Source organism: Nerophis ophidion, linkage group LG24 (assembly GCF_033978795.1).
Source record: "Nerophis ophidion isolate RoL-2023_Sa linkage group LG24, RoL_Noph_v1.0, whole genome shotgun sequence".
In the NCBI taxonomy this organism is placed as follows: Eukaryota; Metazoa; Chordata; class Actinopteri; order Syngnathiformes; family Syngnathidae; genus Nerophis; species Nerophis ophidion.
Genome location: NC_084634.1, coordinates 30,930,571 through 30,946,189, shown reverse-complemented (window position 1 = coordinate 30,946,189; position 15,619 = coordinate 30,930,571). Strand labels below are relative to the sequence as shown.

The window sequence follows — 15,619 nt, the reverse complement described above, 5'->3', positions numbered from 1 at the left end:
CTACTTCTTGGGTACTGATTAATGTGAAGGGCTACCAGTTTGATACACACTTTATAAAATTGCCAGAAATAGCCAATTTGTTCAAGTTACCTTTAATAAATAAATCTATATATATATAGATTTATATATATATATATATATATATATATATATATATATATATATATATATATATATATATATATATATATATGTATATATATATATATATATATATATATATATATATATATATATATATATATATGTCTTGATTGGATTATCCAGAGAATAGTGCTCGATACCGTGGTAGAGCGCAATATGTAGGTGTGGGAAAAAAATCACAAGACTACTTCATCTCTACAGATCTGTTTCATGAGGGGTTCCCTCAATCATCTCTGATTGAGGGAACCCCTCATGAAACAGATCTGTAGAGATGAAGTAGTCTTGTGATTTTTTTCCCACACCTACATATATATATATATATATATATAAATATATATATATATATATATATATATATATATATATAAATATATATATATATATATATATATATATAAATCTATATATATATAAATCTATATATATATATATATAAATAAATCTCTATATATATATATATATAAATAAATAAATAAATCTATATATAAATCTATATATATATATATATATATATTATATATATATATATATATATATATATATATATATATATATATATAAATAAATATATATATATATATAAATAAATATATATATAAAGATATATATATATACATATATATATAAATATATATATATATATATATACATATATATATATATGAATAAATATATATATATACATATATACATATAAATAAATAAATATATATATATATATATATACATATATATATATATATATATATATATATATATATATATATATATATATATATATATATATATATATATATATATATATATATATATATATATATACATATATATATATAGATGGGTATTTCTGTCTGTCATTCCGTCATACATTTTTTTTTTCCTTTTACGGAAGTTTTTTTTGTAGAGAATAAATGATGAAAAAAACACTTACTTGAATGGTTTAAAAGAGGAGAAAACAAAAAATGAAAATTAAATTTTTAAACATTGTTTATCTATTTCTTTGTCCTGTCCAGCTTCTCAGGCAAATCATATAGTTGATGTAAATGCCCATATCGGCTGTTCAGATTTACTTTACACATAAACATAGTTCATCTTCAATTTCGACTTAACCGAAAAAAAGGAGAAAAAAACTAGCTAATTCGAATCTTTTTGAAAAAATTAAAAAAATATTTTATGGAACATTATTATTTTTCCCGATTAGATTAATTTTAGAATTTTGATGACATGTTTTAAATAGGTTAAAATCCAATCTACATTTTGTTTAAATATATATAAAAAAATTGGACCAAGCTATATTTCAAACAGACAAATCATTATATCTTCTAGATTTTTCAGAACAACAATTTAAAAAGAAATTCAAGACTTTGAAAGAAGATTTAAATTTGATTCTAAAGATTTTCTAGATTTGCCAAAATAGTTCTTTTGAATTATAATCATAAGTTTGAAGAAATATTTCACAAATATTCTTCGTCGAAAAAACAGAAGCTAAAATGAAGAATTCAATTAAAATGTATTTATTATTCTTTACAATAAACTTTAATGATTTTACAAAACCCAAAACCAGTTAAGCTGGCACATTCTGTAAATGGTAAATAAAAACAGAATACAATGATTTGCAAATCCTTTTCAAGTTATATTCAATTTAACAGACTGCAAAGACAAGATACTTCATGTTTGAACTGAGCAACTTATTTTTGGGGTAAATAATCATTAACTTATAATGTAATGGCAGCAACACATTGCAAAAAAGTTGGCACATGGGCATTTTTATCACTGTGTTACATGGCCTTTCTTTTAACAACACTCAGTAAACGTTTGGGAAATTAGACCAATTTTTGGAAGCTTTTCAGGTGGAACTTTTTCCCATTCTTGCTTGATGTACAGCTTATGTTGTTCAACAGTCCGGGGTTTCAGTTGTCGCATTTAAAGCTTTATATTGCGCCACACATTTTCAATGGGAGACAGGTCTGAACTACAGGCAAGCCAGTCTCGTGCCAGCACTCCTACTATGAAGCCACACCGTAGTAACACTAACAGAATGTGGCTTGGCATTGTCTTGCTGGAATAAGCAGGGGTGTCCATGAAAAAGACGTTATTTGGATGGTTTTCTGAAGTGTTCCCGAGCCCATATGGTGATATCCTTTACACATTGTTACGCTAGCGAGGCATTTTGATGACGGAGGTCGTCTTTTCAAGATGCAGAGGGATGTCAGGAAGCAGCTCGCAGGTGAGAAGAAATTATTTATTCTAGCTGCGCGGTGCCCACGGCACGTAAACGCGAGCGTAAGTTGTTGCACGGAGCAAACAAAACCACCAGACCGAGTGAGGCCGGGGCAGAGTGATTAACTTCTTTTAACACTTATCTTTCCCTCCAGGATTTTGCGATGTCGAGATTGTGCCAGTTCACAGTAATTCATAAAATCCCTGTGAACCATACTCAACCTTGCAACATTGTCCAATGTCCAACTTCCCCGCACATTTTGGCCAAACAGTGTTATTTTGCTGATTTGATTTGTCTGAGTGTATCTCATACATTAAAACTCAACATTTTGTGGCGATAATGCAGGATCAGCAACATGCAACAAAATATCAACTATATATCGATCAAACAGCACAACTGTCTTCCTCATGCATAGCTCAGAGCTACTTCTAGTTCCTGCCTATGACACTAAGCCGGAAGTGTCAAAGTCGTTTTCACTGAGGGCCACATCGCAGTTATGTTTGGCCCCAGTGGGCCTTTTTTTTTAACTGTGAATACTATTACTACAGTTTTTTTGATGCATTTTATTAGTATATTTTTTAAAAACTAAAATAGAAAAAAATAAGGGTAAGTTGCAATAATTTTACCTTAAAATGTAGTGTATATTACTGTAAATGGAAAAACAGTACTGCTGTTTTTATGGTAAAAAAAAAAAGGCAGCTCAGTTTCCAGAACTTTACAGTAATATTTACATTTGTTTTTTTGTTCCTGTAGATAAAAACCCCTGCAATTTTACGGTAAAATTTTGACACCTGAGCTGCCTCTTTGTTTTTTGTTATTTTTACCGCAAATAAACTGTAACATTTTTCGGTGTATTACTGTAAATGCCAAAACTGCACCAGAGTTTATTACAGTAAAAAAGTAATTTTTTCTTTATTTAGAGAAAAAGGCTGTAAAAACCACAGTAAATTTCACAATTTTACCATGAAATCTATTGTTACTTTCACATAAATAAATAATAAATGGGTTGCACTTGTATAGCGCTTTTCTACCTTCAAGGTACTCAAAGCGCTTTGACACTACTTCCACATTTACCCATTCACACACACATTCACACACTGATGGAGGGAGCTGCCATGCAAGGCGCTAACCAGCACCCATCAGGAGCAAGGGTGAAGTGTCTTGCTTAGGACACAACGGACATGACGAGGTTGGTACTAGGTGGGGATTGAACCAGGGACCCTCGGGTTGCGCACGGCCACTCTTCCACTGCGCCACGCCGTCCCAATTGCACAATTTGATGGATAACTTGCTTAGATCCATCCATCCATTTTCTACCGCTTATTCCCTTTTGGGATGTGCATTATGCATTATGATGTGCAGTGATGTTTTCAATTTACCGTAAGTCTTGAACTATACAATGTATTTCAATGGTGGGAATCTGCGCTTTTTTTCACGATATACTATTTACTATGGTAATCTAATTAGTTATTATGGTAATCTAAGTCACAGCAGCTCAGACGAGGCACCAAGCAGTGTGGGAGCCTTTCCAAAGAGGTCACCCTGACATGCGGGTGTCAGTGACAGACATGGAAGGAGATTTTCTAAAGCTTAGTTATATGTCAGATTGTAGGTGTTTTTTTTTTTTTTTAACCTTAACGTTCATATTTCGCTGTGTTTGTTGCATTTTTGTTGTGTTTCGCTTGATTGTAAAATATCTTGATCAAGAGGGGGTGTGATGTTCATATGTTGTCAATATTCAGTGTTTTATTGTTCATAGTATTGTAAATCCCACATTCTTTATTTCCATGTAGATTCCGGGTGTCTCATTCAGTAAAAAAAAATAATATTCCATTCCGTTTTTTAAAGGCCTACAGAAACCTACTACTACCGACCACGCAGTCTGATAGTTTATACATCAATGATGAAATATTAACGTTGCAACACATGCCTATACGGCCGGTTTAGTTGACTAAATTGCAATTTTAAATTTCCCGCGGGGTTTTTCTTGTTGTAAACGTCGCGGAATGATGACGCGTGCGCGTGACCTCACGGACTGTCAGGAAATATTAGCTCAGCACCAGTTACGGCTATAAGTAGTCTCTTTTCATCGCATAATTATACAGTTATTTGGACATCTGTGTTGCTGAATCTTTTGCAATTTGTTCAATTAATAATGGAGACTATAAAGAACAATGCTGTTGGTGGAAAGCCGGTGTTTCTTTGTTTTTAACATAGAGCGGTCAAGCGAACATGTTTCTCTATGTCAACCAGCATGTTTTTGGATGGGAAAATTGTGATATATATCTTACTGGAGACATCATTGGATTATTTGTCCTCCTGCAGTAGCTGTTTGAAAGGCAGCTGTGAGCTTGGCTCCTCGGCTTCTCTCTGAGACACTGCGTGTTCACTGCAGCCATCTGACCTCCAGGTATGTCTTTACAATCTCACTAAAACACTATTAACGCAAGTAGATAAGGGATCTTCCAGAATTATCCTAGTAAATGTGTCTAATTACATCTGAAACGCTCACATTGCCGCCGCCCGGAGCCATCACTTTTTATTTTATTTTATAATTTTTTTTTTCTAGTCCTTCGCTATCAATTTCATTATCCACGGATCTTTCGTCCTCGCTCAAATTAATGGGGAAATTGTAATTTTCTCTGTCCGAATAGCTCTTGCTGCTGGAGGCTCCCATTAAAAACAACATGAGGACATGAGGAGCCCTTACCCTTGTGACATCGTCTGCGACTTCCGGTAAAGGCGAGGCTTTTTTTATCAGCACCAAAAGTTGCGCACTTTATCGTCGATGTTATGTTTCAGCGAAAATATGGCAATATCTCGAAATGATGAAGTATAACACACATAATGGACCTCCAATCCCCGTTTAAATAAGAAAATCTCATTTCAGTAGGTCCTTTAAGGCGGTCTGTCAAAACGTTTTTTAGCATTCAGACATTATTGTGAGGTTTTCTATTAGTGTTCCTAAAAATAGATAGACCAGCTCCCAGACACATGTTTTTCTCTAAATGTGGCCGCTTGAGACAAAATAATGGCCTTGGCCTGTTATATGCCATATGATAGCTTGTAAAAATAACAATAAATACTTTGCTTCTCACCTTGACTTACGATTTCAAAGCACGTTATCCATCACTTTACATACATACATACATCTTCTTCCGCTTATCCGACGTACAAAAACAAAATAACCAAATGCATAGGCAATAATACAATGAGGCGATTATAGTTTTATATTATGACATTCACAGTTATAAAGCGACCCTCTGAGGGCAGTTATGACTGCGATGTGGCCTTCCATGAAAACAAGTTTGCCTCCCCTGATCTAGTGTCTACTTTTAAGTGCGATTTAAAATGAGTAAAACATCAAAATAGTATTGTTTTCAAAGTTTTTGTTCCCATCAATTGTTGCAAAGACTTAAAATATCGATTTATAAAATCACAAGTCTATTCACGGTTATTGAAAAAAAAAAAAATCATCAAATCAAAAAATTTTAACTTTTGCAGTGACTTTCTGAAAAAGTTGCAATCACAAAAAAAAAAAAAAAAACCCTGGAGGGAATGACTCAAACAACATTGAATAAACATAAATATTCAATTGCAGCCACAGTTTGGCGCGGGAACAAATTATTCATATTTCCATTATTTGTAATGTGAAAAAGAAGCTTATACCTCGGTCCGCACAGACTCATGCAGAGAGGGCAGTATGTCATCCACACTGCCAATCAGATCCCTTAAGGCCATCCCCACACTCTGCAAGGAGAGAGCGATGCATCACTTTAACGGCACACTTTACACTTTATAACCACCTTGAAAAATGTCCACACAGCATAAAAAACAACAGTACACGACATGATATGCACCTTGACGACAGTGATATACTCGTCGGACTGCATGTTCACGATGTCGTTCTTGAGCTGAACCACCACTTTGACCAGGTTCATAACGTAGTGGTATACTTTGTCGTCAGAGCGGTCCAGATCGGCTGTGGGCGCCGGCTGGGCAAGAACAGGATAACATGTTGCAGAAAAGCACAGATAAAGGGGGCAGTATGTCAAAGTTACATTTGTCAAACCAAAAAACCCCACCACCGCCGGCTACCTAATAACACTAGTAGTTTAACAGAACACATATACACACTTATATACCATGGGGCAAAAAAGTATTTAGTCAGCCACCGATTGTGCAAGTTCTCCCACGTAAAATGATGACAGGGGTCTGTAATTTTCATCATAGGTACACTTCAACTGTGAGAGACAATGTGAAAAAAAATCCAGGAATTCACATTGTAGGAATTTAAAAGAATTTGTACATTATGGTGGAAAATAAGTATTTGGTCACTTCCAACAAGGAAGATCTCAGGCTCTCACAGACCTGTAACATTTCTTTAAGAAGCTCTTCTGTCCTCCACTCGTTACCTGTATTAATGGCACTTGTTTGAACTTGTTATCTATCTAAAAGACACCTGTCCACAGCCTCAAACAGACTCCAAACTCCACTATGGCCAAGACCAAAGAGCTGTCGAAGGACACCAGGAAAAGAATTGTAGACCTGCACCAGACTGGGAAGAGTGAATCTACAATAGGCAAGCAGCTTGGTGTGAAAAAATCAACTGTGGGAACAATTATCAGAAAATGGAAGACATACAAGACCACTGATAATCTCCCTCGATCTGGGGCTCCACGCAAGATCTCATCCCGTGGGGTCAAAGTGATCACGAGAAAGGTGAGCAAAAATCCCAGAACCACACGGGGGGACCTGGTGAATGACTTGCAGAGAGCTGGGACCAAAGTAACAAAGGTTACCATCAGTAACACACTACGCCGACAGGGAATCAAATCCTGCAGTGCCAGACGTGTCCCCTTGCTTAAGCAAGTGCATGTCCAGCCCCGTCTGAAGTTTGCCAGAGAGCACATGGATGATACAGCAGAGGATTGGGAGAATGTCATGTGGTCAGATGAAACCAAAATAGAACTTTTTTCGTATAAACTCAACTCATCATGTTTATACCTACTGTGAAGCATGGGGGTGGAAACATCATGCTTTGGGGCTGTTTTTCTGCTAAGGGGACAGGGCGATTGATCCGTGTTAAGGAAAGAATGAATGGGGCCATGTATCGTGAGATTTTGAGCCAAAACCTCCTTCCATCAGTGCGAGGTTTGAATGGTTGACCAAATACTTATTTTCCACCATTTACAAAAAAAATTCTTTAAAAATCTTAAATGTAAATTCCTGGATTTTTTCCCCGCATTCTGTCTCTCACAGTTGAAGTGTACCTATGATGAAAATTACAGACCTCTGTCATCATTTTAAGTGAGAGAACTTGCACAATCGGTGGCTTACTAAATACTTTTTTGCCCCACTGTATAAATATATTTATTAGGGGTGTGGGAAAAAATCGATTCGAATACAAATCGAATATGTTGTGCGATTCAGAATCGATTCTCATTTAAAAAAAAAAAAAGATTTATTTTATTTTTTATCAATCCAACAAACCACTACACAGCAAAACCATAACAATGCAATCCAATTCCAAAACCAAACCTGACCCAGCAACACTCAGAACTGCAATAAACAGAGCAATTGAAAGGAGACACAAACACGACACAGAACAAACCAAAAGTAGTGAAACAAATATGAATATTATCAACAACAGTATCAATATTAGTTATAATTTCAGCATAGCAGTGATTAAAAATCCCTCATTGACATTATCATTAGACATTTATAAAAAAAAAAAAAAAAGAACAATAGTGTCACAGTGGCTTACACTTGCATCGCATCTCATAAGCTTGACAACACACTGTGTCCAATGTTTTCACAAAGATAAAATAAGTCATATTTTTGGTTCATTTAATACTTAAAACAAATTTACATTATTGCAATGAGTTGATAAAACATTGTCGTTTACAATTATAAAAGCTTTTTAAAAAAAAAACTACTACTCTGCTTGCATGTCATCAGACTGGGTTAGAACCTGCTGAAATCCTATGTATTGAATGAATACAGAATCGTTTTGAATCGGAAAAATATCGTTTTTGAATCGAGAATCGCATTGAATCGAAAAAAAAAAAAAGCGATATATTATCGAATCGTGACCCCAAAAATCGATATTGAATCGAATCGTGGGACACCCAAAGATTCGCAGCCCTAATATATATAAATATGTGCATATATATATGTATGTATGTATATATATATATATACACGTTAGGTCAGGAAAAAAACGGAGGCTATTTCATCCCTACAAGCCTGTTTCACAGGTTTCCATGCTCTGTATATTCCGCTGTATTGAGCACTGTATAACAGAAACTACAGCAACCTCGACTATATAATATTATTTATATACATATTATAAAGTGCAACTACTTTTCACAATAAAAATTTACATTAAACAAAAAAAGTTGATGCTTGTCTCTCATCTACTAATTCTGTTCATAACTTTTATGGACCGAATTTTTAGGCGCAGCCAAGGCGTTGAGGGGATCCGGTTTGGTGGCCACGGGATTAGGTCTCTGCTTTTTGCAGATGATGTGGTCCTGATGGCTTCATCTGACCGGGATCTTCAGCTCTCACTGGATCGGTTCGCAGCCGAGTGTGAAGCGACCGGAATGAGAATCAGCACCTCCAAGTCCGAGTCCATGGTTCTCGCCCGGGGAAAAGGGTGGAGTGCCATCTCCGGGTTGGGGAGGAGACCCTGCCCCCAGTGGAGGAGTTCAAGTACCTAGGAGTCTTGTTCACGAGCGGGGGAAGAGTGGATTGTGAGATCGACAGGCGGATCGGTGCGGCGTCTTCAGTAATGCGGACGTTGTACCGATCCGTTGTGGTGAAGAAGGAGCTCAGCCGGAAGGCAAAGCTCTCAATTTACCGGTCGATGTACGTTCCCATCCTCACCTATGGTCATGAGCTTTGGGTCATGACCGAAAGGATAAGATCACGGGTACAAGCGGCCGAAATGAGTTTCCTCCGCCGTGTGGCGGGGCTCTCCCTTAGAGATAGGGTGAGAAGCTCTGCCATCCGGGAGGAACTCAAAGTAAAGCCGCTGCTCCTCCACATCGAGAGGAGCCAGATGAGGTGGTTCGGGCATCTGGTCAGGATGCCACCCGAACTCCTCCCTAGGGATGTGTTTAGGGCACGTCCAGCTGGTAGGAGGCCACGGGGAAGACCCAGGACACGTCGGGAAGACTATGTCTCCCGGCTGGCCTGGGAACGCCTCGGGATCCCCCGGGAAGAGCTAGACGAAGTGGCTGGAGATAGGGAAGTCTGGGCTTCCCTGGTTAGGCTGCTGCCCCCGCGACCCGACCTCGGATAAGTGGAAGATGATGGATGGATGGATGGATGGGCTTGTCTCTCATCTACTAAGATCCAAATACTCCCCTTTATTGCATGTACTATTAGTAGGCGTGTTGTATGTAATCTACTAAAATTGCATGTACAATTGACAAGATGAGTTTTTTGCACGTACTAAGCGGTGTCACCAATAAGACACTCATTTACTGCACATTCATGACATACTCTCCAACCTGTGTGCGATGTTCAACAAGCAGCATTGTAACTATAACACCTTTTCTGCAATATAAGATCACAATCTATTTTTAGCAATGCGTCAGATTGATCCAAACGTAAGAAAATGCGTATTGCAAGATGTTTTTTTTAGTAGGGACGGCTTGGCGAAGTTGGTAGAGTGGCTGTGCCAGCAAACTGAGGGTTACTGGTTCAATCCCAACCTTCTACCATCCTAGTCACGTCCGTTCTGTCCTTGGGCAAGACACTTCACCCTTGCTCCTGATGGGCCCTGGTGAGCGCCTTGCATGGCAGCTCCTGCTGTCAGTGTGTGAATGGGCGAATGTGGAAATACTGTCAAAGCGCTTTGGGCTCTTTAAAAAGGGGTACAAAAGCGCTGTACAAGTACAACCCATTTACCATTCATAGAAAATATATTATATTTCTTGTATAAAAAACATACGCTTTAAAAAAAAAAAAAAAACACCAGCAGACAACTAGATTGCATCAATTTAGTTTAGTTTTTAATCATCCAGCACCCAAAAAATTATACTCCTGAATATACAATATGTCTATTCTTTTATTTAAGACAAGTTTAGTAGATCAGCTTTGCGTGCACTGTCAAGTTTGCAGGTGTTTTAAAAAAATCCAAACATTTGCAGTCATGTCAGTATAATAAAATATACATTCAATAAAAATTATAAAAAATAATGTTAGGTAGCTAATCTTTGCTAAATCGCTATCTTTAGCTGACCACACGCCAAGCTAATGCACACGCCTGTGTGTTGCATTCGGGCTTACGTCATTACACGCTAAAGGCTGGAGGAGGGCGAAGTGTAATGCAAACCACAGTCTGGAAAGTTAGCACTCTCTAGACACCTGCGTACTCTGGGGTTGTCCCCATACTAATATTTTAGTACCGGTACCAAAATGTATTTCCATACTTTTCGGTATTTTATTTTTACATAAGGGGACCACAAAGGAAATAGATTATTGTCTTTATATTAACAAAAAATCTTAGGGTACATTAAACAAATGTTTATTATTGCAATTTTGTCCTTAATCTTCCTCTTGTGTTAGCTTTCTGTTACCGTCTCTTATGTTAACGGGTCGGTTTTGACCCATGTTTTAAATCAGCTGTAAAATACACTAAAAACAATTACCTATCATCCAATTTGTTTCTCATCTTTTGGTTACCTTGTTAGGCTTCCTTATCCTTGAAAATATTGGTTTTAATATTTTTGGTTTGGGCCATTGGGCCTTATTTTGTCAGTATACCCCTCGATTTCAATTTTTAAAAATGGTAAAACGAACCTCAAGAGAATCATATAAATAAAAAAAGGTTGTTGTGTTACCTAACTATTACTAAGGGGTAATAGAACACATCTCTTAAATAAATGTGTTTTGTTTATTTTTTCATTTTAAGAATTTTAACTATAGTAAAATCTATGGTGTTACGGGTCAATTTCGACCCATATATATTTACTTCAAGAAAAAGGCTAAAAAGTATTTTCTTCAGCAACAGAAATACAACATCAAACAAACAACCAATCAAGCAAATGAAACCAAGAGAAATAGATTACTAGTTCCAAAACTAATAAAAAAACAAAATCAGAGTGGCAAAAAGTGACACTTTTAGTGTCCGTCTTTTGTTTGTTTTAGTACAGGATAACAAGGTCAAATGAGAATCCACTAAAGCTCACATGATTGGGAGAGGAGCTGGCTGTCAGTGTGTTCAGTTTTGGCTCTTATCATTGCTTTATCATCTTATTTTTATAACCGGCTCGAAACCGACCCTAACAACACCAAGGGCATAATTTCTACCAGAGCATTTTATAATTTAGTGAAAAAAATTAAAATGTTTTCTTTTGTTGACAAAGAGGTTCCTGACAAAGTCAAAAAGCTTTGATGCAAAAAAATAAATGTATGTGGTTTTTTTATGCATTTAAAAACTAAAACGGGTCGGTGCCGACCCTAACACAAGACGAAGGTTAAAAAAAAATTGTAGGCAGGGCATGTGCTGACGGCGAGACACAGCTGGCAGGTGATTAGATTTCACAGGTGGTACGTGTTAATCAAATCATCTGTTGTCTTAAACAGTGAGCAGCCAGGTGCAGGAGGAGGAGGAAGTTTAGGGAGGGATTGGAAAGTCCTGGAAGAAAGTGTATCATTTGATGGTTGTGTTGAAAAACATAAAATCTATTGTCAACTCTGTATGCTTGGATACTTTGACGTGCACATCTGTGAAACCGCGAGAGAGCCACTTCTACACATACACTGGTCATATTCAAAGTCCTCATGTGTCCAGGGACGTACTTCCTGAGTTTATAAACATAATATGAATTGTGAAAAAATAGTGACGATAAATAATATCGATGTAATCATAGTAGTATCGACTAGATACGCTATTGTACTTGGTATCATTACAGTGGATATCAGGTGTAGATCCACCCATGGCATTTGTTTACATTCGGGGGTGCTAGCTAGCTGTTTGCTATTGTGTCCTACGGTGTTTAGTGAAGCTTGTTTAGCTATTCCCCGTCCTACAGGTATGAAACTATTTGTCGCCATGGAGGCGAGGATTAGTGATTTAGAAGTAGCTAAAACACTGCCGACTGCGGATGGTCGTTTTCCGCTAGCTAGCCATGTCTTAAAGCACCTCTTCCCGAGGACGTTTCAGTGTTATAGCTTTACCTTTATTGTTTTTTTTTTCAAGCCAAAATGGGTCTGTTCTCCCTTTTGTCAACACACTGTGTCTGCTTGTAAATACTCTGTGATTGTGTGCTGCCGAACATGCTCCTCTGCTTGCAAAACCAGCAATGTCATGATGTGACGACACGCCGTCATGCTCGGGAACCGGTACTTTTCAAACGATGTATAGTACTGTTTTTTATTCATTAGAACCGTGATACTAAACCAGTACTATAAAAGCCTAGCGTAAACAGTACTTTGCAGCGATTACCTGTGCTGCGAGTCTCGGGGGCTTGTGTGGCGGACCTGTGGGAAACAGATAATAATGCAAAATGTTAACACTATTTACACTCCCGCTTATGATTTACTATTTTGCTCATCTTATTTAAACAAACAGCCAAAATATTATAAATGATCATATTTTTCAAAATGATATCCTTCAAATGTTCTCTTTTCCTTGGCCTTGCTAATAAATGCAACTTAATGTCTGTCTGTATTAAAACATGTGCTACCAAGCTATGAACTCAAAAAGCAGGTAATAAACAGTCGTCCCTCGCCGTATTGTGCTTAACATATTGCGACTTCACCCCATCGCTGATTTTTTTATGATATTGCTGATATTTTAAATCTTTTCCTAAGCATATTTTATAGTTTTTGGACCTCCAGTAAGCTTTTTCAAGCGGAAAAGTGGCTAAATAAAGTTAGAAATATCAATACTACAGTAGTATTGGCCACAAGAGGAGACCAGACCAATCAGAGCATGCTGTTTAGTATCGTGGCTGCTGATTGGCTGCAGGCGGCATTACTTTTTTGAATTACAAGAGTGTAAAGGTGACTAAAAAGGGTTACTGTATTTCATATTCATATGCCTCTTGTAATGTTAAAAAAACTTACAAAGAATGTTATGAATGTAGCTATGAATATATTCAATTTATAATTAATAATTTATACTTCATTTATTGCAACTATGTCCGGAACAAATTAACAGCGATACATGAGGGACCACTTTGCTGTGTAAGTCTACTTACATGTTATAGTTGCAAAAGTAGAAGACTGTACGATCTAGAAAAATCTATTGTAATTATACAATTTTTCATTTATTACCAATTCAATTATATACATTTTTTAATTAAGCTAAATTTATATATATATATATATATATATATATGTAAATACAGTATTACTTTTTTCTAATTATTTTATTGCAATTTGGTAAAATTTGTATTAACACTTTTATAGTGATTTATTTACAAACAAAACATTATATTGTTTCAAGACTATTCAAAGGTCAAAAATATTATAAGCCCTTGAATGCATCATTAAGAATATAGCACTGTTATAACACTAAAAATCGTATTTTTGGACCAAAAATGTTGCTTTTACGCCTAAGAACATGCCTACAGTAGGGAGGGGATTCTTAAGCCCCCCTTTTTTGGTGGAGTTAATCATTTTGCAATGCAGTCTGATAAAAATATGGAAAGCGCCACTCTACATAGTAACTGTCGCTGTGGTCAAAGTTGGTATTACTGCTATCTGGTGACCAAAGTGGATAGTGCACACACCCCAATTGTTCATGTTTCATGTAAACTGTGACAAACGGGGCAATTTGAATCCTCTTCCTAAAGTATATTTATTCTTAAGGCTTTTACCATTTTCAGCTTCCTCTGCTTTGGACTGCAAAGACAAGATAAAAAGAGACATCAAGATGATGTTTGAAGAGTGTAAGTACAAAACCCAAAACCAGTGAAGTTGGTATGTTGTGTAAATCTTAAATAAAAACAGAATACAAGGATTTGCCATTCCTTTTCAACCTAAATTCAATTGAATACACTGCAAAGAAGAGATACTTAACGTTCGAACTGGTAAAGTTTATTTTTTGTAAATATTAGCTCATTTGGAATTTGATGCCTGCAACATGTTTGAAAAAAGCTTGTAAAAGTGGCAAAAAACACTGGAAAAGTTGAGGAATGCTCATCAAACTCTATTCGGAACGTCCCACAGGTGAACAGGCTAATTGGGAAAAGGTGGGTGCCATGATTGGATATAAAAGCAGCCTCAATGAAATGCTCAGTCATTCACAAACAAGGATGGGGCGAGGGTCACCACTTTGTGAACAAATGCGTGAGCCAATTGTCCAACAGTTTAAGAACATTTGATAACAAGCTTTGCAAGGAATTTAGGGATTACAGAATCTACGGTCCGTAATATCAAAAGGTTAAGAGAATCTGGAGAAATTACTGCACGTAAGCGATATTACAGACCCTTCGATCCCTCAGACGGTACTGCATCAAAAAGCAACAGTGTGTAAAGGATATCACCACAAGGGCTCAGGAACTCTTCAGAAAACCAGTCAGTAACTACAGCTTGCCGTACATCTGTAATTGCAAGTTAAAACACTACTGTGCAAAGCCAAAACCATTTATCAACAACACCCAGAAACGTCGCCGGCTTCCCTGGGCCCGGACTTAATCTAAGATGGACTGATGCAAAGTGGAAAAGTGTTCTTTGGTCTGACGAGTCCACATTTTAAATTAATTTTGGAAACTTTGAACGTGGTGTTTTGCGGACCAAAGAGGAATATAACTATCCCGACTGTTAATGGTGCAAACTTCAAAAGCCAGTATCTGTGATGGTATGGGGGTGTATTAGTGCCCAAGGCATGGGTAACTTACACGTCTGTGAAGGCACCATTAATGCTGAAAGGTAAATACGGGTTTTAGAGCAACATATGTTGCCATCCAAGCAATGTATTTTTTATGGACGCCCCTGCTTAATTCAGCAAGACAATGTAAAGCCATATTTTGCACAAGTTACAACAGTGTGGCTTCTTAGTAAAATAGTGCAGGTATTAGATTGGCCTGCCTGTAGTCCAGACCTGTCTCCCATTGAAAATGTGTGGCGCATCATGAAGCGTAAGATACTAAAACAAAGACCCCGGACTGTTGAACAACATAAGTTGTACATCAAGCAAGAATGGGAAAGAAATCCACCTGAAAAGCTACAAAAATTGGTCTCCTCAGTTCCCTAACGTTTACAGCAGGGGTGCCCATTACGTCGATCGCG

General features: G+C 36.8%; 1 protein-coding gene across 6 annotated transcripts in view; it reads right to left on the bottom strand.

The window, feature by feature from the left end:
- ptk2bb (protein tyrosine kinase 2 beta, b) overlaps window positions 1–15,619 on the bottom strand; it is an 87,374-nt gene that overhangs the window by 691 nt on the left and 71,064 nt on the right. For all 6 annotated transcript variants that reach the window (XM_061886250.1, XM_061886251.1, XM_061886249.1 and 3 more), the window contains 4 exons: window positions 14,206–14,230; window positions 12,828–12,862; window positions 6,226–6,360; window positions 6,035–6,115 (listed from right to left, as the gene is read on the bottom strand). In XM_061886250.1, the coding sequence (XP_061742234.1) occupies window positions 6,035–6,115; window positions 6,226–6,360; window positions 12,828–12,862; window positions 14,206–14,230 (276 nt within the window). The remainder of the gene's footprint in view (window positions 1–6,034; window positions 6,116–6,225; window positions 6,361–12,827; window positions 12,863–14,205; window positions 14,231–15,619) is intronic.